General features: G+C 43.7%; 2 protein-coding genes across 4 annotated transcripts; one reads left to right on the top strand and one right to left on the bottom strand.

The window, feature by feature from the left end:
* Nucleotides 1-1,723: 1,723 nt before the first annotated feature.
* LOC115196268 (putative potassium channel regulatory protein) lies at nt 1,724-6,599 on the bottom strand. Of its 2 annotated transcripts, XM_029756931.1 has the most exons (3): nt 3,127-3,215; nt 2,817-3,043; nt 1,724-2,293 (listed from the first exon to the last, which is right to left on the bottom strand). In XM_029756931.1, the coding sequence occupies exons 1-3, from the start codon at nt 3,154-3,156 to the stop codon at nt 1,768-1,770; spliced, it is 783 nt and encodes a 260-aa protein (XP_029612791.1). In that variant the 5' UTR covers nt 3,157-3,215; the 3' UTR covers nt 1,724-1,767. The 2 variants fall into 2 exon arrangements, 1 of the variants encoding a protein (XP_029612791.1); XR_003878826.1 differs by lacking the exons at nt 1,724-2,293; nt 3,127-3,215 and adding an exon at nt 6,430-6,599 and having other exon boundaries at nt 2,931-3,043.
* kpna3 (karyopherin alpha 3 (importin alpha 4)) lies at nt 4,508-21,423 on the top strand. 2 transcript variants are annotated; one of them, XM_029756930.1, is made up of 16 exons: nt 4,508-4,740; nt 9,894-9,938; nt 11,978-12,067; nt 12,202-12,231; nt 12,329-12,477; nt 13,511-13,596; nt 14,011-14,097; nt 14,188-14,357; nt 15,228-15,272; nt 15,372-15,503; nt 17,929-18,057; nt 18,286-18,390; nt 18,505-18,576; nt 18,725-18,887; nt 19,040-19,134; nt 19,439-21,423. In XM_029756930.1, exons 1-16 carry the CDS (start codon nt 4,672-4,674, stop codon nt 19,535-19,537), a joined length of 1,566 nt encoding a protein of 521 aa, XP_029612790.1. In that variant the 5' UTR covers nt 4,508-4,671; the 3' UTR covers nt 19,538-21,423. The 2 variants fall into 2 exon arrangements, with proteins under 2 accessions (XP_029612790.1, XP_029612789.1); XM_029756929.1 differs by having other exon boundaries at nt 14,005-14,097.
* Nucleotides 21,424-21,549: the final 126 nt, after the last annotated feature.

The following is a 21,549-nucleotide window of genomic DNA, read 5'->3' as shown; positions in this document are numbered from 1 at the left end:
ACAATGCATGGGCTTGTCAATCTCAACTGTTGATTTCTGTATTATCAATAGTGGTGCTTAGGGTAGACCGAGGCTAAATTAACACTTTTTGCCTTTTACTTATTTCTGAAAAGATTGTTTGAGTTAGATTAATAATATTTTTATACAAACAACACATATGTCTCAGCTACCATTACACACTGTAACTACGTTTCTAGGACATACAGACGTTTACAGTTCAACGAGAGCGGCGGAAGTGAAATGTTACAATTGACCCCGTCAGCAGGGTTAAATGTAACACTCTCTTCAATTGTAAAAATAAGTGGTAATTGAAAAATGTTATGATTTGAAACTGATATTCAGATGGAAATACACTAAGTTGACAAAAAATATTTTGATTACATTTTTTGGGCATGTCATATTGGCCAAAAGCGAATTATCCAAAATTAATATAAGCATTCAAAAGTATGAACTGTACTTAAAAAAAAGGTATTCTCTTAGTTGTACTGGGAAACTTGATGTAAAGAAGTGATGTTATATCATTATGTGAATGTGTCTAAATACCATATAAAATACCAAATGATAAAATGTGTTTCATTTGACCCACAATTACTAATTTTAATCTAATCTGAGTCTTTTGAAAAAAATACTAGAATAATTATTGTCATCAACTAATCAAAAGATCTATTCTTACGGATAAATTATATATGATTAGATACATGGGGAATGTTCCACTGGTCATAAAAAAATGGAGGCATCAAGACTGTTCATGTTAGGCCTCAAACCACTTTTTGGTCAATAAAATAAAAAATTATTGACTGGCACTCCTAAAACACCTCAGATATGTAGAGACATTAACCAAGTATTAGCACATTGAATAACAGCTTTCTAAGTGGTTTCTAATTTGAATTATGTAGCTGTTACAACTGACCCTGTGCATACTACCACTTGTGCCATAAAGGCCCATACCTCATGGCAGAGGACGCAGCATGCTGTTATTGTTCCATGACCATACTATCCCAACCTCATTGGCTTTTCTTGTCTTGTTTCAGATAGAGGAGAACTCTAGCCATCCTTCATACCCAGCTGATGGGTATGTGTGAATGTGTTAGTGTAGATGTGTCAGGCCTTGCGGTGCTGAAGCAGCACAGAATGGTTTGTGGGTAATACAGGGATACAGGCTGTACTGTGCTGTTGCAGTAACGCCTGGAGAAACATGGAAAAAAGGATTGGAAGAGTGAAAGCAATACACAAATAGTTCCACCTGCTAAGCTAAGTCCTGGAGGGCCACGGTGTATGCAGGCTTTTGTTACAACCCAGCTCTAACACACCTGATTCAACTAATTGGGGTTTAAGACCACAATCAATTAAATCAGGTGTGCCGGAGCAAAAGCCTGCATACACTTTGGCCCTCCAGGACCAGAGTTGCCCAACCTGTGCTTACACCCATCCTATCCTCTCAGACCTATGATAAGTGTCTAAGGCAAGGGCTTGAGAGTTCAGACTGGGTACAAGAGAGGATGGCTGTGGTGTTATGTGCATGTCTGTGACAACGTGAGCGAAGCCTGGACATCCGAGGCTTGTGACCGCCATTCTGTGACTGGCTGCCTTGCTGTAGCAGCACGTAAATATTGGAGTTCACCACTGCTGAAGCCTCCAGTATTGACGGTGCTGTTGAAGCAAAGCATTGCCGTTCGACATCAGTCTATGGGCTACCTGGTTGAATTAAATAAAACTTTTTTTAATGTTTTATTTGTGTTCTTGATCAAATACATTCTCAATTCTATTTCAATTTAGAGAATTGTACTTTTGGAAATATACTTTAGGACACAGGAAATTGATGTCAAAATATACTATATAAATTGAGACTAATGGTGAGGTGAAGCATATTGACATTATGGCCCTCAACATTATTATCCTTTGTCGCCATCTAATGGTCAATCCAGTCTGACTCTCAGAGAATGGGTCCATCTCAATAGTCTGAAGTCCACTGATATTACAGAACTGGACATGGAAAGGGAACCACTTTAGACTTTTGAGATACACCCTGACACTGAGTTCACTTTTTTTTCCTTCACCAAGCTGGTTCTGTGTGTCCTCTCTTCTGAGATGTTCTGCCCTGGGGGTTTCACTCAGTACAACGATCTGGGTATTCCTGCTCCTTTCAAACATGTAGCATTCAATCTTCTTCTCTTGGGAAACGGTCTTTGTGTCGATCAGGTGGAACCCATCCTTCAGAAGGGTGTCTACCAGCAGGCCCAGGACATTGGTGCTGTTGAGAAGCTTTCTGTCGTCCGGCTCAATAGTTACAAACCTGTAAGAGTAAAACAATGCAAGTTTGGTCTTTAAAAACAGTGCATAATATAGTGCTTTGAATAAACATACAATAGTTATTACAGATCCAGTGTTTCCCCTAACATTACACAGGCGAGTGTCTATACACTAAGCAGCTACCTGCTCCCCCTGTCCCCCTCCTGCCCCCTGGACCTCTCACTTCCCCCCTGCTGCTCCCCCAATGGACAATCCCTCAGGGACATTCTACCTGCCCCAATGGACATTCACCCTGCCCCCAACTCCCAATGGACATGTATTAGTGTTACAGTTGTAAATATGTGTATATTTTAATTATTATTTGTATTGTTTCATTCACTTCTCTTTTTGACCTGCACTGTTGGAGTTCGGAGCTTAAGAATTTCACTGTACCCTGCAATTACATCTGCAACTCTGTGGATGTGACTAATAAACTCATCATACAGTATGGAGCCCTTGAAGAATTGGCCAATGGGAGACACTGAGATGTGTATAATAGCCTACAGGTGAGTGTAACTTCCCCTCACCTGGCAGAGAAGTCATCCCTGGCTAGTTGGTCAGTCCCACATTGGAACACAATGTCGTGGTGAGAGGGTCTCTGGACTGGTACAGGATGAGGTGTGCTGGAGTTCTGAGGCAGGTGTGGCAAATTTCCATTCAGATTTGGATGTTCCACGAAAATGGATATCCTTGTCGCCAAAGCCTCCAGAGTTTTGTTATTGGAGCAGAATATTCGGAAGAATCCGTGAGTTTCCTGGACAGAGAAGCGCAATTTTAGAACCTCAACTCTGGATTGGTGGATGTTCCTCTCAACCCAAAGTGCCAATGGATACACACCATAGAACTGTGCTTCTTGAGCCAAGCCATTGTAGTCAGATATTTCTGCTGGCAAGCTGATTTGACCTGTCCTCATATAATCCAGGATGTATTTAAAGAAAGTCCAATCTCTATCTACAAAAACTTGTCCACTGATAACTTTAAAATCTGTGTCTTTGCCATCCAGGATCCTAGCTATTCTTGAGTCTTTGTAGGCAGAGTAGTGGTGAATTTTTGACCTCCAATATTGAATGTTATTAAGTCCTGGGCACTCATGTTTAGATGACTGACAGTTTAAATGATTGCAGACAAGAATAGGTCTAAGGAGAGTAGTGGTATTCAGTGAACATATCCTGGCAACACCAACCGTAAACAAAACAAATCTCATGCTAGGTGAGTGCAGTCACATAACTTCAGTTGGAGAGGCTGGTGACAGTACAGAATGTTACCACCAGGAGCTAATATGAGCCGCAAATTGAGATTGATCATTGAGCCCCAATGGAGTAAATTGAGGAATAAAACACAGGAGGTTGGAGGCACCTTAATTGGGGAGGACGGGCTCGTGGTAATGGCTGGAGTGGAATAGTATCAAATACATCAAACACATGGTTACCATGTGCTTGATGCCATTCAATTCATTCCGTTCCAGCCATAATTATGAGCTGTCCTCCCCTCAGCAACCTCAGGTGGTACTAAAGTTACTAAATGGAGTACAGTGAGGTTGGCCCCCCCAGATGGTTGGTTTGGCTCCTGACAGTAGACCTTGGTCGAAAGTTACATCTACATTCATTCAACATGGGAATAGCATTATCCTTTTTTTGTTGCGTTGTTTTTTTGTTGTTTTAGATTTGTCTCTTTTATTCAGACTACCCTCCTGTCCGTTTAGTTCAGTAAATGACAGTGAGTGGCATTTAATCTGCACAGGAGGGGTAATATGTGAGAATATGTTTCTGTAGTTTCCCCAAGATCAATATGATAATGTTTATTTAGTTGTAGGTAATAAATTAAAGCAATGCTTAACAACAAAATGTAGTAGTGATTTGATTGTTTTTTGTTCAAATATTAGTGTAGCTACATTTGTGTGGATTAACTGTAATGTTAATTCATTTTTTGTTTAATTTGTGAAGCATTGATCTTCAGTGATTATTCATAACGAAGTCCTCCTTTTGGGCTCAAATCCAACCTATCTGACAACAACACCAAGCAATCAGTGTAAAGTAGCCAGCCATAGCATAGTTGATTAGCAAGTCGTTTGGTGATAATGTACAGTATCTTCATTGGAGACTAAAAAACAGCTGATATATTGCAGCAATTTAAGGGTATCCACTAGTTACATTGCGCAACAATGTTGCAAGGAAGTCGGTTACACCAGGGGATGCACGCATACTAGCCATAGGTCCTCCTCCCCCAATTGACAGGATTCCGTGGCTCCTCCTTGACGAGATTATCCCATCGCGGTGCATCACGTCTGGCCAGCCACACTTCGGCAAAACAGCAGTACGTGTTCTCTTTTCCCACCGGAGCTTCAAGCACAGGACTAGCTAAACACCCCGAACACAGACGGCCATGGCAGAAAACGCCGACTTGGATAACCACCGAATTAAGAGCTTCAAAAACAAGGGGCGCGATGTCGAGGTGAGAATCTAGCTAGGCTAACGTTAGCTGGCTAGCCGTTAGCAACGAGTGCTAGCGAACACTCTGGGTTACCTAGCTCTCAATTCGGGTTGGTTGCTGCAGTATTCATTGTCCGTCCTTGTTGAAGTTTTCTTTTTCTATAATGTGTCGCCGATTATGATATATCCTCCACATACACTAACTAACTAAAGTTTATCATGCGGAGCGGGCGCGGCTTTCGCAAGAAGGCCTGCTAGCTAGCCAGGAAAGTTGCTAACTCTGTGCTTGCTAGCAGCTAGCTAGGTTGTGAGAAACATATATTTTTGGAAATTAACTCTTGGCATCAACTAAACTAAATGAAAGTAATAGTTATAATTGGTAAAAGGCACCAGACAACTATCTTGATGTTGGTCATGGGCATGACATTTGATATTTCGAGTTGGCAAGTCAGTCACTGTAACTTAACAAGATACGCTTACCAGCTAATTATAGCTAGTTGTATGTGTCAAAATGGGCGGATGAAGCACATTATCTGTTACAAAACAACTAGCACAACTCAACTTCCACGGCTGCAACAGTTGAGATTCGGCGTTATTAATCAGTTTATAATAATATACCCAGCTAACTAACTCCATACGTGAATGAACAGCTTGCAATTCAATATCCCAGTGACCGCAGGGTGGGTGTTTAACAAACAGTGAGTTAGAGCAGTTGCACCATAGCACATCTGGATCTAAAACTAATGATGCTACTGTCACCATGCTGATTCAATAAACCTCCCGAGTGGCGCAGCGGTCTAAGGCACTGCATCTCAGTGCTAGAGGCGTCACGACAGACCCTGCTTCGAATCCAGGCTGTATCACAACCTGCCGTGTTTGGAGTCTCATAGGGCGGTGTACGATTGGCCCAGCGTCGTCCAGGTTTGGCCAGGGTAGGCAGTCTGTAAATAATAATTTGTTCTTAACTGACTTGCCTACTTAAATAAAGGTAAAATTAAAACCCCATACTCGATGATTAGGGCCACACATTTAATTCAAAGGGACATGCAATTTCCCTTGTATCTGTATTGATCACACATCCTTAACATAAATATTCCACTTTTGGGACTACATAACATGTTGACTATCCCATATTCTTATGTATTAGAAACACAGTAATCTCGGACGGAGGGCATGATGGTATGTGCTATATTCAGCGGAGAGGAAACAGAAGTGTGACATGGTTGTTTTGGGGCCAGTGTGACTTGCACATGTCTGACGACCCACCAGCCCCGCTGACAAGCTTGCAGCAGCTAAGCCAAGAATACGAGATGGATCACTTGTTGTCAGAGACGAAAGGCCTTGTCCAGATACAGCCCCTATCCTTTAAGCACAGTAACCTATCAGATCTATAGAAGTGCCCCAGGCCAGGGCAACACACACTCACCCTGCTCCTATGGTGCTGAATTCTACTGCATCAGAGAGGAGACACACGCACACACACAGCATCTTCAATGAGATTTAGGCTGTGTTTAGACTTCAAGGAATGTTAAAAGCTGTAGGTTACAGAAAATGTATCCCTTTCACAAGTTCTGACCTACGCCACCACAGTGACTGCCGTGTATGACGTTGTTACAATACAATAATAATCCCAACATATAACAGGATACTCCACAATCAACATTGGCTATGCAGAATTAGTAGTATTCAAATGTAAAGAAAGGTTGAAGACCTCTGGTGTGTTGTTCAGGAGCTGAGGCAGTCGTCCCTCTCACAGGAAGTCGCCCTCTTGTCCCAGCATGGAATGAGTGTTCCAGAGAAATGCCTGGAATTCCATAGATTTGATCGATCGTTGTTGAGTTTCAGAGGTCTCTGACTTCCTCCTCCCAGCTGAGCCACTCTCAGGCATTCTCTATTGGCTGATTCACTATCCTCCCTAAACACAGTTCCCACAAAAGGCAGTGTTGTCAAAACATTGTGATCCGTCTTCAATAGATGGAGCGTTTCAAACGCATACGGAACCACATCAGATTTTTTACTGCGACCTTGAGTTAAGGTGTCAGATCAGGGGCAGGGTTTTGCCAGCAGCAGCGGGTCACACCTTTGAGTTGGTGGAACAGAATCATTGCTTGCATGAGGGAGGTTACACAGCATTAGTAATATGAACCAGGATGCCCTGACTGGCAATCAAGTTAACCTTTCTGGGAAGGGTGTTCCGCTGGCCTACAGCCAGTGAAATTGCAGGGCGCCAAATTCAAACAGAAATCTCATCATTAAAATTCCTCAAACATTACAAGTATTATACACCACTTTAACCTCTATGCAAGCATCCCACCTACTCAACAACCAGTGTAATCCTGTGGCGCGATATTCAAATACCTTAGAAATGCTATTACTTCAATTTCTCAAACATATGACTATTTTACACCATTTTAAGACAAGACTCTCGTTAATCTAACCACACTGTCCGATTTCAAAAAGGCTTTACAACGAAAGCAAAACATTAGATTATGTCAGCAGAGTACCCAGCCAGAAATAATCAGACACCCATTTTTCAAGCTAGCATATAATGTCACATAAACCCAAACCACAGCTAAATGCAGCACTAACCTTTGATCTTCATCAGATGACACACCTAGGACATTATGTTATACAATACATGCATGTTTTGTTCAATCAAGTTCATATTTATATCAAAAACCAGCTTTTTACATTAGCATGTGACTAGCATGTGACTAGCATTCCCACCGAACACTTCCGGTGAATTTAATAAATTACTCACGATAAACGTTCACAAAAACATAATTATTTTAAGAATTATAGATACAGAACTCCTATATGCACTCGCTATGTCCGATTTTAAAATAGCTTTTCGGTGAAAGCACATTTTGCAATATTCTAAGTAGATAGCCCAGCATCACAGGGCTAGCTATTTAGACACCCACCAAGTTTAGCCCTCACCAAAGTCAGATTTACTATAAGAAAAATGTTATTACCTTTGCTGTTCTTCGTCAGAATGCACTCCCAGGACTTCTACTTCAATAACAAATGTTGGTTTGGTCCCAAATAATCCATAGTTATATCCAAATAGCGGCGTTTTGTTCGTGCATTCAAGACACTATCCGAAGGGTAAATAAGGGTCACGCACCCGACGCGTTTCGTGACAAAAAAATTCTAAATATTCCATTACCGTACTTCGAAGCATGTCAACCGCTGTTTAAAATCAATTTTTATGCCATTTTTCTCGTAAAAAAGCGATAATATTCCGACCGGGAGTGGTGGTTTTCGTTCAAAGAGAGAGAAAGTAAACATGGAGTCGACTCGGGCACGCGCGCCCCGTCCCATTGTCCTGAGATCGACCACTATCAAAATGCGCCAATGTTATTCAGCCATGGGCTGCAAAGCCACGATTCAGCTTTCTGGCGCCTTCTGAGAGCCTATGGGAGCGTTAGAAAATGTCACGTCATGCCAGAGATCCCCTGTTTTTGTTAGAGATGATCAATAAGGCCATGAAATGGTCAGAGAGAGCGCTTCCTGTTTGGAATCTTCTCAGGTTTTGGCCTGCCAAATGAGTTCTGTTATACTCACAGACACCATTCAAACAGTTTTAGAAACTTTAGGGTGTTTTCTATCCAAATCAAACAATTATATGCATATTCTAGTTACTGGGCAGGAGTAGTAACCAGATTAAATCGGGTACGTTTTTTATCCGGCCGTGCAAATACTGCCCCCTAGCCCCAACAGGTTAAAGATCAACTTCTTGTTAATCCAACCACAGTGTCCGATTTTAAAAAGGCTTTACTGCTAAAGCACACCATGCGATTATGTTAGGACAGCGCCTAGCCACAAAAAACCATACAGCCATTTTCCAAAGAAGGAGAGGTGTCACAAAAGTCAGAAATAGCGTTAAAAGTAATCACTGACCTTTGATCTTCATCTGGTGGCACTCCCAGGACTCAATGTTAGACAAATGTTTGTTTTGTTAGATAAAGTTCATCTTTATGTCCAAAAACCTCATTTGAAATTGGCGTGTTATGTTCAGAAATGCATTGTCTCAAACAAACATCCGGTGAAAATGCAGAGAGCCACATCAAATTACAGAAATACTCATCATAAACATTGATATAAGATCGTGATACATACGATTAAAGATACACTTCTTGTTAATCCAATAGCTGTGTCCGATTTCAAAAAGGCTTTACGGCAAAAGCACACCATGCAATTATGTTAGGTTAGCGCCTAGCCACAAAAACCATACAGCCATGTTCCAACCAAGGAGAGATGTCACAAGTCAGAAATAGCGTTAAAATTAATCACTTACCTTTGATCTTCATCTGATGGCACTCCCAGGTCTCCATGTTAGACAATAAATGTTTGTTTTGTTCGATAAAGTTCATCTTTATGTCCAAATACCTCCTTTTTGTTCGCACGTTTAGTCCAGTAATCCAAATGCACAAAGCGCTGGCACAAAGTCTAGACGAAAAGCCCAAAAAACATGTCAAACGATGTTTCTAATCAATTCTTAGGGTGTTTTTTCATAAATATTCAATAATGTTTCAACCGGACAATACTGTTTTCATTAGAAAGGAAAGGAAAGGGAACGGAGCTCATGCTCACGGCCACGCGCGTGACTAAACTAAAGGCTTTCAGCTGAGCACCTGCCTAGTGGTCTTATTCGCTCCCCTTTCACAATAGAAGCCTGAAACAACTTCTAAAGACTTGACATCTAGTGGAAGCCTTAGGAAGCGCAATCTGACCCCACAGACACTAGATATTTGATATTCGATTAAACTACAAACCTCAGAATTCCCACTTCCTGGTTGGATCTTTCTCAGGTTTTCGCCTGCCATATGAGTTCTGTTATACTCACAGACATTATTTTAACAGTTTTGGAAACTTTAGAGTGTTTTCTATCCATATTCTAGCTTCTGGGCCTGAGTAACAGGCAGTTTACTTTGGGCACGCTTTTCATCCAAACTTCCCAATGCTGCCCACTATCCCTAAAGAGTTAACATGATCCTCTGCCGCCTGTTGCCAACATGCAGCAGTACACTTGTATTCTAAAGCCCAGTCTAAACAAAATGGAGCCAGTTCCATTTGGCTAGCATTGCATGTGGTTTGTTTGAGTGTATTGGGCTGTCTTTTAAATGCTCCAGTAGTTAGGCTCATCTTTGACTGTTCTCCTCTCTCTTACAGACTATGCGAAGACATCGCAATGAAGTGACAGTGGAGCTGAGAAAGGTGAGCCAAGCATCTCAATTGACTGTTTATAGTTCAGTCGCATCCAATGGACTATCCCATTAGCCTATTTCTGCTCCTCCCCACACTGAAATTAGAAAGGCTAAATCTCCACACTATCCTCTTGAGTTTCACCCTTCACCTCTCCCACCCTACCACCCTTCTCTGGTCTCTGTTTGTGTCCGGCCCACTCTACAGATGCCATTCCAGCGCTGCCGTGTCTGTCATGTACCTCTTATTTTAGTATGCGTGGCACAACAGACACACTGTCATTTTAATTGATACATGCAGGCCCTTTTTCCAGCAGTCTCTGTTGCAGTCTCTGTTTATCAAAAACTACCCCCCCCCCCCCCTCTTATGCTCAGGTTGTTGTTGAAGAGTCAGGATGCCTTGGCTGTATTTAGGTCATCCCTCTCTCGCTCTCCCACCCTGTCAGAGAGGCCAGACTGGTCTTACCCCTCAGCCTTGGGGAGGGTTTCCCTCTCCTGGCCTGCCGAAGTACAGAGCTCTGGCCAGGGGCCAATAAGTAGGTGTCTTGGACGTATGACTCTATAGCAGCTGCTCTGGGTAGAACCATGACCATTCCTCTGGATGTATGACTCTATAGCAGCTGCTCTGGGTAGAACCATGACCATTCCTCTGGATGTATGACTCTATAGCAGCTTCTCTGGGTAGAACCATGACCATTTCTCTGGATGTATGACTCTCTAGCAGCTGCTCTGGGTGTATGACTCTATAGCAGCTGCTCTGGGTAGAACCATGACCATTCCTCTGGATGTATGACTCTATAGCAGCTGCTCTGGGTAGAACCATGACCATTCCTCTGGATGTATGACTCTATAGCAGCTGCTCTGGGTAGAACCATGACCATTCCTCTGGATGTATGACTCTATAGCAGCTTCTCTGGGTAGAACCATGACCATTTCTCTGGATGTATGACTCTATAGCAGCTGCTCTGGGTGTATGACTCTATAGCAGCTGCTCTGGGTAGAACCATGACCATTCCTCTGGATGTATGACTCTATAGCAGCTGCTCTGGGTAGAACCATGACCATTCCTCTGGATGTATGACTCTATAGCAGCTGCTCTGGGTAGAACCATGATCATTCCTCTGGATGTATGACTCTATAACAGCTTCTCTGGGTAGAACCATGACCATTCCTCTGGATGTATGACTCTATAGCAGCTTCTCTGGGTAGAACCATGACCATTAGAGGGGATGGTGCCAAACTGAACTTAGATCAGCATCTGGGGGGGGGGACTTTATTCCACTGGAATATAACTCTGAGCTAGAGCTGAGATAATACAATGAAAATGATCGACACCGACCATACCGGTCACTTATTGCAGGCATTTAGCTGATATCGTTAATTATGGTAAGACGTCTGTCTATATTAGAGAAAAGAGACATTTGAAATCAAATACATTTGCTAAAATGGGTGATTTGAACAAATGTACAAGCAGTTTAAAGGATAAGTTTAAACTGTGGTGCACATCAACGTTCCAAACTTATCGTTATTGCATCAATTCAGACAATTTATCGCGGTATGGATTTTTGTCCATATCGCCCAGCTCTACTCTGAGCCCTTGGTTTTTGCACTAAGGCCCCAACGTGTCCTCTGAATGCGGCTTGCAGAAGTGTTTCAGGAAGTCTGAGCTGACCAGCAGTTTTGTAGAAACATGTACAGTAGGCCTGTATGATTTGATGACAAGTGTGATTTGATGACAACTTCTGTCTTTTTCTGCTAAAAAGCCATGTCCTACCCTTACAGAAGAGCACACCACTAATGTAGGATGAGTGACACAGCAGTTCTCTCACATAGCAGTATGTGTGCTGCAGAAGGGAACCAAGATGGATGCATTCCTCCCTCGTGCTATCTGCCACTAACGTCACTGGGAGGTTATGGGAGCAGTCTTAGCCTGTTGGAGTCAAGCAGGGAATCTATTCCCTCGCTGTGTGGGTGAATGTTTCCAATAGCATTCCCTCCTATATTCCTTCTAGGATTCAACACTTAAAAATATATATCTATATTTTTCCCCAGAACAAACGAGATGAGCACCTTCTGAAGAAGAGGAACGTTCCACAGGAGGAGAGCCTGGAAGACTCAGACATAGACTCTGACTTCAAAGGGGTGAGCCGGTCCTCATTCTCTCTCACACTACGACTTCAAGTTCGGGAATGACAGGAATATCTTAGCTCTAACCTTGCAACATGTAAATGCGTAGCTACAGCAAATCTCACAACTCTTGTTTTTTTGTTTTGCAGCAAAATGTAACACTGGAAGCCATCTTACAGGTAAGCCTGCATTCTGTCAGTGTGGTTGAGATCCATCCTGTACATACATCTTGAGCTGTTGGAGCTAACCTCGTGTTCTCGCTCTCCTTCCTGTCAGAATGCTGTCAGTGACAATGGACTCATCCAGCTCAGTGCCGTGCAGGCAGCCAGAAAACTCCTGTCCAGTGACAGAAACCCCCCCATCGACGACTTGATTAAGTCCGGCATCCTGCCCATCCTGGTCAAATGCCTGGAGAGGGACGACAAGTAAGTCTGCTTTATGAGGGGGGGAAGAGACTATATGGGTCATGGGGCACCTTTGCCCTGGAAGAGTAATTGAAAGATGAGGGCGGTAAATTGCCCCTGTGGTAATTCTGTGTGATGCCCCCGTTCAAAAGTCAGAGAAGTGCGAAAGGAGAGAAGGCTGAAAACCAGAGCGTGAATGAGTGGGTAGACTAGCCCTGTATGTGTCAGATTGCTCTCTCTCTGTTCTGTCATGCTCTGGGGCTACTGGTGTGCCCTCCCTCTCCTCCGCATGGCTGGGCTGATGTGAACACTGTAGCAGGCTGCAGACACACACAGATGGATAGGAGAGAAAGTGTGTGTTCTGCTTTGCTGCACTAGCGCTGCCCCACAGCTGTTAGCTCTGTCTCTTCAGTGGTGGGGATGGGGAGCGATTTAGAGGGGAGTCCCCTGGACAGGGACTGGTGGATGGGGGGGTTGTGTGTGTGTGTGTCAGGCTTGGACAGGCGCAGGGCTGCTGGAGACGTGGGGGGATTTATGTGTTGTGTAGACAGGGAAGGTTGGGTGATGGAGCGTGAGGCGATGCCAGATATATATATATATATATACACACACACTACCGTTCAGAAGTTTGGGGTCATTTAGAAATGTCCTTGTTTTGAAAGAAAGCACATTTTTGTCCCTTAAAACAACATCAAATTGATCAGAAATACTGTGTAGACATTGTTAGTGTTGTAAATGACTATTGTAGCTGGAAATGGCAGATGTTTAATGGAATATCTACATAGGTGTACAGAGGCCCATTATCAGCAACCATCACTCCTGTGTTCCAATGGCACGTTGTGTTAGCGCAAACTCCCTCTAACCAGAAAAAAATAAATATATATAGATATATATTAGACAGAGGTGGGGGTTAGTGGTGATGCAGGTTGAAATGGATTGGTGATCAGTAGCCATGTGCTGTTGATGGGCTTATTGGTTGTGTTTTGTTGTCTGGGGACAGCTTCTGTTTGTCTCTTCATATAGCTAGCCTCATTTACTCTCTCCTCTTCTTCAGTCCCTCTCTTCAGTTTGAGGCTGCCTGGGCGTTGACCAACATAGCATCAGGGACGTCACAACAGACTCAAGCTGTGGTCAAATCTAGTAAGTAGTTTCTAGTTCTTCTGTGGCCCAGTTTCAAACTGAACCATCAGGCATACATGATGGACCTGTCTATATGAGCCAATCTATCCATCTGGTTCCTGGTATAGAAACACCTGCTCTCAACTGTCTTCCCCATCTTTCTGTCTCGTCTGCCATATCCTCACTCTACCTCTGTCTAACTAATGTCTCTCTCTCTCTCATGTCTCTCTCTACCTCTAACTAATGTCTCTCTCTCTCTACCTCATGTCTCTCTCTACCTCTAACTAATGTCTCTAACTGATGTCTCTCTCTACCTCTAACTAATGTCTCTAACTGATGTCTCTCTCTACCTCTGTCGAACTGATGTCTCGGTCTCTCTCTGTTGTCTGCAACGTTGTCTAACATATGGGTCTGCCTTTCTCTCTACATGTCCAGATGCTGTGCCTCTATTCCTGCGGCTGCTACAATCTCCTCACCAGAACGTATGTGAACAGGCTGTGTGGGCGCTAGGCAACATCATCGGTGAGTGATGGCTCACACACATGCGCACACACACACACACACACACTGGCCGATGCCAGGCAATGACATACCTGTGTTCTTCCCGCGCAGGCGATGGGCCGCAGTGCAGGGATTACGTAATCTCCCTGGGCGTGGTCAAGCCCCTGCTGTCCTTCATTAACCCCTCCATCCCCATCACCTTCCTCCGCAACGTCACCTGGGTCATCGTCAACCTCTGCCGCAACAAGGACCCACCACCCCCCATGGAGACAGTACAGGAGGTAAGACAGACAGACAGACAGAGGTGTGTGAGACCCACCACCCCCCATGGAGACAGTACAGGAGGTCAGACAGACAGAAGTGTGTGAGACCCAGCACAGTCATTCAATCTAACTGAATTTTTTTGATATCCAATTACGATCTTGTCTCATCGCTGCAACGGGCTCGGGAGAGGCGAAGGTCAAGTTATACGTCCTCCGAAACATGACCCGCAAAACCGCGCTTCTTAACACCTGCCTGCTTAACCCGGAAGCCAGCTGCACCAATGTGTTGGAGGAAACACCATCCAACTGACGACTGAAGTCAGCCTGCAGGCGCCCAGCCCGCAACTAGTCGCTTTAGCACGATGATCCAAGTAAAGCCCCCCCCGGCCAAACCCTCCCCTAACCCAGACGACACTGGGCAAATTGTGCGCCGCCCTATGGGACTCTTGGTCACGGCCGGTTGTGACACAGCCTGGATTCAAACCCGGGTCTGTAGTGCTGCCTCAAGCACTGCGATGCAGTGCCTTAGACTGCTGCGCCACTCGGGAGGCCAATCTGACTGAAGGATGATCTTCACATAGACGTTTGTCGTCAATATTACTGAACCCTTTGCCAAACAGCTCTGGCTGTGTTCCATGTGTTTGGCTCTGAGGACAATCAGACGATGGGGGGTTTGATTAGGGAAAGTGGTCTGGGACTTTGTGGGTGCTGCCTAGCATTCTGCTTCCCTGTTCCCAACCATCCTCTAGCCTGGTCCTGGAGGTCTGCAGTGTCTGCCTGCTGAAACAGACAACACCCTGGGTCCTGTCTGTTGATCTGCTCAATAGTGTCGCCTCATTGTTACGCCTCCACTCATTTTGCCTGACTCTCTCTCTCCTCCTCTTCCAGATTCTACCTGCTCTCTGTGTATTGATATACCACACTGATATAAATGTAAGTATCACCCTACTATCACAACAGCTAAGCTAGTTGCTTTGCCATTTCCTATGGAAATTCCCTGGTTCTAACACCATCCTCTCTCTCGGTGGTCAGATCCTAGTGGATACAGTGTGGGCCTTGTCCTATCTCACAGACGGAGGGAACGAACAGATCCAGATGGTCATCGACTCGGGGGTCGTCCCCTTCCTCGTCCCCCTGCTCAGCCACCAAGAGGTCAAAGTTCAGGTATGTCTGCATCCTTTCCCCTGATTGGAAGTAGGATTAGGGCCGTTACGGTGACCGTATTACCGCTACATCAATGGTCATGAGTCATGTCCGCAGTCAAATGCCACGTGACTGTTTAGTCAGGGTAACTAGGCTTCTCCAAGCTCTGATGCTGCTGCTGGTCATTAGTAGCCTACCAAACTTGCTAACTGCCTGGTACTCAGCACTCTATTGTCCCTCGAATCACTCTGAAATCAATGCAAATGTGATTGAAAATCTAATCAAACACTTCATGAGAGCTCCTGTTGCGCAACATTTTAATAGGCTATGCAATTGCGTGAGAAAACCGTGATGGATTCTATTAAAGAGGAGGATCCCATCAGCTTTCTATTAGCTAGGCCTACTATATTTATCAACTTTCCTAATATTAAGCACATTGCTTCTCTTTACAACAGGAGTATAGCCCACCTGGCTGGCATGAAAATAAACCACGGGAAAAGCGTCCTCCATTCGCTATATAATTGCATAGATTGCATAATATTTTTCCCCCCTACACCTGTTCCGAGACAGCATTAAATCAAGAATAGTCTAATGGGTGACAGTATTAGCCTATCATTTGTGAGTGATGTATTATCATTTGTGAATGGTGCCCAGCGTGTGCATTAAGACAAACAGGGCGTGCCTTTTTTTGCCCGACTTTTTCCAATCACCTCATGTAGCCTAGCCCAAGGTTTGTATCACAACTAACTTCTTAAAATGAAGCACATTAATCCGCTTTATAACCGGTGTAGTGGCCAACTGGCATACATAGGTGGCGCTTGAGTTTCAAGTTTGAGGAATTACATTTTCACCATAGAAATGCACCTTTTTAATATTAAGGCATTACATGCAGAATCGCATTTACGTTCACTTTGAGAACAGTTTTCCTGCTAATTAATTGCATTTTGGAACATTCATGCTTATAGCCTATTGCCGTGTGTGCATTGCTGCGCTTATGTGATGAAATAGCCTAATAGTTTATCAACATTTTAAGCTAAATGCTCTGGTCTGTTGCATCAGCCTCATTGCTTTTAAAGTTTTTTTTGATGCAAGTGGTTGTATTAATTTGGGCTTTATCGCGTTCCACAACGGTCCCAGAGATGTTTAGAATAATTATTTATTTCACAGAAGGACAAGCTGACCAACAGAATAGGTACATTTTTGTACTATCGGGGATAGTAGATTGACATAGGCTAGTGCTTTTGCTGTTTGTTAGGCTCTACTCATCTTGTTGGCTGATGAAAAGTAGGCTAAATGTGGACAGTTCTAACATAAGAGTGACGCGCGCAGTTGTGTCACGATATGTCTGTCTTCACTTGTAGCCTACTTTTTAGCTGAGATGCCTGTGAGAAGGACCTGGTCACGTGACGGGCATTGGCTAATTAATGAGAATTGAAATATGAGAGAACCATGTGAGAGGTGCTTTGGAGCAGGGCAGCCGAGAGAATGGAATTATAATTATTATATTCAGCCCCAAGGGCACAACGACCACTTTGGCGGCAAAAGGCATAGGTTTTTTTAGGAGATTAAGGCCACACAAGGGGATGCCGCTGGGAAATTCGAGGCCTGTTGAGAATATTATCAAGTGCTTGTCAAATTGTGAATGAGAGACTGATGGTGTGCAGCCTGCACCAGAAACAGCTCATGCCATTCATGCGACTTTTTTCAAATCATCATTAGTCGCATCATGCAGCCTAAGAATGTATTAAAAATGAAAACATATCTCCCAACGTTGGTGTATCAACTAAAGTTGCATAAATAACTCAATTAAACATATAGGAGTACCTGTTAACTGCTCAACACAGAATAGCCGCATTTGCAAACTTCTTAAATTGTTTGGAGAAAATATCCTTTATTTAATTTAGCTATGTTCAATTGTATTCTTCATACTATAAAATAATGCCATGGAATTCTAAGTAAATCTTGTCTGCTAAATTAGTGTAGCCCACAGCCATATGGCATAGCTAGATCAGGACCTAACATAAGGACAACTCAGAGTATGCTATTCTGTTCTTCTGAAATAGACTACATTTTCTTTAGAGCTGTCTAAAATAAATAGTGGATTTATTGTGAAGGTGTAAGCTATATTACATGGATTTATTAGATGTTCCAAAGGTCTGCATCAGTGGCTTGTAGGCTATGCGTGGAAGCCAGGAGATGCTAAACGTGTTTATGTTAAGTAACGGTCAATTACCGTGTGAATGACATTCACCGGCTGACAAAATTTCATGAGCGCCACAGCCCTAAGTTGGATGAAGTCGCCCCTACTCTGATCTAAGGTCAGTTTCCAGTTTTCCCTCTAAAGGTTGAGGTTAGGCTTGTGGGAAGGGTAATATACCTGGAACTTACTGTACGGAATGTGACTTCCTGTGACGTCATTAACCACCTGTGATGTCATATCCTGTAGACTGCAGCTCTGAGGGCAGTGGGGAACATTGTGACGGGGACAGACGAGCAGACGCAGGTGGTGCTCAACTGTGACGTCCTCTCGCACTTCCCCAACCTGCTCACACACCCCAAGGAGAAGATCAACAAGGTAACAGGCACACGTTTAGATGCTATTGGTGGCATATGTTTGTTTTGCTGTAACTAAGTCCTGTAGCGTTGAAATGGGATGGACCCCCAGTGTCGTTTATTTCCAACAGTATCTATACCTCTGTGTAACGGTCTCAGTCGTACTCATGTGGTCCATGGTGTGCGTGTCTGTGGGTTTCTCTCAGCTGAATGGCTTCCTGTGTGTGTGTGTATCCCTCCTGCCCACTAGGAGGCGGTGTGGTTCCTGTCCAACATTACAGCAGGCAACCAGCAGCAGGTGCAGGCCGTCATCGACGCTGGCCTGCTGCCCATGATCATCCACCAGCTGGCTAAGGTGAATCACTGAGCCCTTATGTGCCCTACGAAGTATTATGTAGCCTCTATGTTCTTGTGGAGATCTGTAAGGAACACTACCCTAACCACTGACAACCTCTGTGTTTGTCTGCAGGGAGACTTTGGCACACAGAAGGAGGCAGCCTGGGCCATCAGCAACTTGACAATAAGTGGAAGAAAAGATCAGGTATGTTCTACCAGGGCTGTTTCCATCAACACCCAAACCATAAGGCGTTGCGTTTTGTATGGTCCTGATTGGCTGGTTAAGTTTACCTGTCTGTAGGCAAAGCAAGGCCCTGATAGGCTGATCTGCTATGTTCTACCCGACCCTATAGGTGGAGTACCTGGTGCAGCAGAATGTGGTTCCTCCGTTCTGCAGCCTGTTGTCTGTGAAGGACTCCCAGGTGGTTCAGGTGGTCCTGGACGGCCTCAAGAACGTCCTCATCATGGCCGGGGACGAGGCCAGCACCATCGCTGAGATCATAGAGGAGTGTGGAGGTCAGTGTGTGTGTGTGTTAGAGGGGGGAGTGCTTGTGTGTCAGTTCACCATGTTGCCATTGAATGACAGTGTAGTGTTGCTACTGTGAAGAACACATTCTAGATTGATTCACTGTGATGGACTTTCATGCTAATTTCTCTCTGCCCATCAGGTCTAGAGAAGATCGAGAACCTTCAGCAGCATGAAAACGAGGACATCTACAAACTAGCCTTTGAGATCATCGACCAGTACTTCTCAGGAGACGATGTGAGTACCTCTGCTCTGACAGAAGTCCTACAGTTTGCACACCGTTAGAACCCAGCGCTGTCCTGACAGTGCTGTGCTGGGTGTAGGATGTGTGCTACAGAAACGCAGGGCCTTTTTCCTCCACTTCCTCTGTCAATGGGGTAAGATGGCGGAATCGGCTAGAGGCCTTGCTACATAATTCGATATAAAATCAAATACAAAATTGACCTGTTTTCTGTAGTGACAATGAATCTAGTCTCCACTCTGTGTGTTTGTTCATCTATGGCACCACCCTGATCCATTTCTTTTCCTTCTCTCTTTTTAGATTGACGAGGATCCCAGCTTGATCCCCGAAGCCACTCAGGGCGGAACCTTCAACTTTGACCCCGCCACCAACCTGCAAGCAAAGGAGTTCAAGTTTTAAAGGCAAACGTCCACCTAGTAGGTCTAACTCTCTAGCTGCTCTGAAACCCTCCAGTCACCTCCTTCCCAACATCAATCACTGACTCACTAACAACAGTTCAAGCACTGAAGGAAGGATCATTGTTATCCATCTCTTTTCAAGCATCTCACAGCGATGCTTATAAATGTTCCAGAAAGAGAAAACGCCTCGTCCGTCATTCCTGCAGTTCCCAAAAAGTTGCTATTATCCTCTTACTCAGACACGTTCACACCTACACATACACACTGAAGAGACTGAAGACATCTGTGTGCATGGACCAATGATCTTGTCCTACCAATCATCATATCAGCAAAGAAGAGGAATGGTCTCATTTAAAGGCTTGCTCTTCTCTGGAGTCTGGTCTCATGGTCTGGGATCAGAGCACGTTGGACACAGCGACTGAAGACACTCAACCTCTGAGTTAATTGACTTTTGAGGAGTACGGACAGCATCTAGGCCGTCCTTTGTTAAACATTCTAATTGATGACCTCATCAAAGGGCTGTTAATTATTCAGTCCTCATTGAACTACAGTTTTTTTGGAACAGAACACTGAGAATGAATGCTCTCAAAACCCTTCTCAGAGGGTAGAGAAGTGAGCAGTCGACATATACCCAAGTGGACTGAACAGAATTCAACAACCACCCACCACTATAATATTTTTCATTTTAGTTGTGAAATCATCATGAAAAACAATGGATTTAAAGTACAAAAAATATATATTTAAAATTATGCAACAGGGAAATTCTGAAATGAATAACAAGGAAGACTGTAGCATTGATCTATGGATGGCTTGCTGGTGGAAGGGTTTTTGGGTTGAGAGGAGGGGGAAGGGGAATGGAGTTGAGCTGGAACCAAACGCACCTCTCCTCAGAACCTCTAAACTGGGTTTTGGATCAGTCCCTCTTACCAGGTTCTATCCTCTGAACGAGAAACCCCTCAACAACAAATAAGCCTTAAAAACCAGGCTTCAACTGGGCTTTTCCAAAAGACACATCTCCTCTTGCAGGGGAGACATATCGTCAGACATTGAATTTAATGACTCAAGAATGAGGAAATATTTTGGAAAGATATATCGGTAGAGGGACAGAGAAAGACAATGTAACACTGATTTCATCTGTGTAGATCCCACATCTGCAGTTTCTATTCAGTCTTATGCACACTTCAGAGTCACCCCTCCCTCTGCTTACTGTGTGTGGAAAGGAATGTTTGCTTCAATAAGTCAAAGCTATGGTTGCATTGCAATGGCCCATTGACCATACAGTTGTTCCATATTTTTCTCTTGTTCTATATGCTACATCTAATTATACAATTTAAAGAGTATTTCCCCAACTGTCTGAAGTTTGGTCTGTACAAAGCAGCTGCATTTTGCCAGTCATCCATTGATCGGTTCACTTTGCGAGACTGTAATGTTTTTACTGTTAAAAGATTAACAGGGAGGTTTGTTTTTAAACGTATAACGTGATCGATGACTTGATTGAAAATTCTCTTGTGAACTGGACTTTTGTCTTGATTTCCCTCAAGCATTTATTTGTGAAGGGACCGGAAAAAACAAAAATTACAACATTCACAACTGATGAACAAAGTCCAGCTGGTGTACAGTCATTGATCTAGATTCTAGAGACATAGAATGAGAGCCACTTTAAAGAATGGAATTTTTGTCTTGTGTCAGAAACTGATACAAGCTTATGCTTTTGGGCAAGATTTTTACTTGCTAACGAAACATGTACTAAAGAAGAAAAAGCAACAGATAGCATTTTGGCCTCTGTCTTACTTTTTATACATTTTAGAATCCATATCTCTTTAAGGTGGCTCACAATGTTTCTTTCAACTCTTGTGCATATTAAAGAAAATGAGTTGAAATCCATTTTGAATTTTGGTAACTTGTGTTTATTTCACTAGGTAAACTGAGAACCATGGCAAATGCACAGTTTATTTGGATCCCCATTTTGTTTCTGCAGAAGCAGCAGCTACTCTTCCTGGGGTCTACAAAACT

The sequence above is a fragment of the Salmo trutta genome, chromosome 6 (genome assembly GCF_901001165.1).
Source record: "Salmo trutta chromosome 6, fSalTru1.1, whole genome shotgun sequence".
In the NCBI taxonomy this organism is placed as follows: Eukaryota; Metazoa; Chordata; class Actinopteri; order Salmoniformes; family Salmonidae; genus Salmo; species Salmo trutta.
This window is presented reverse-complemented; position numbering and strand designations above follow the sequence as displayed.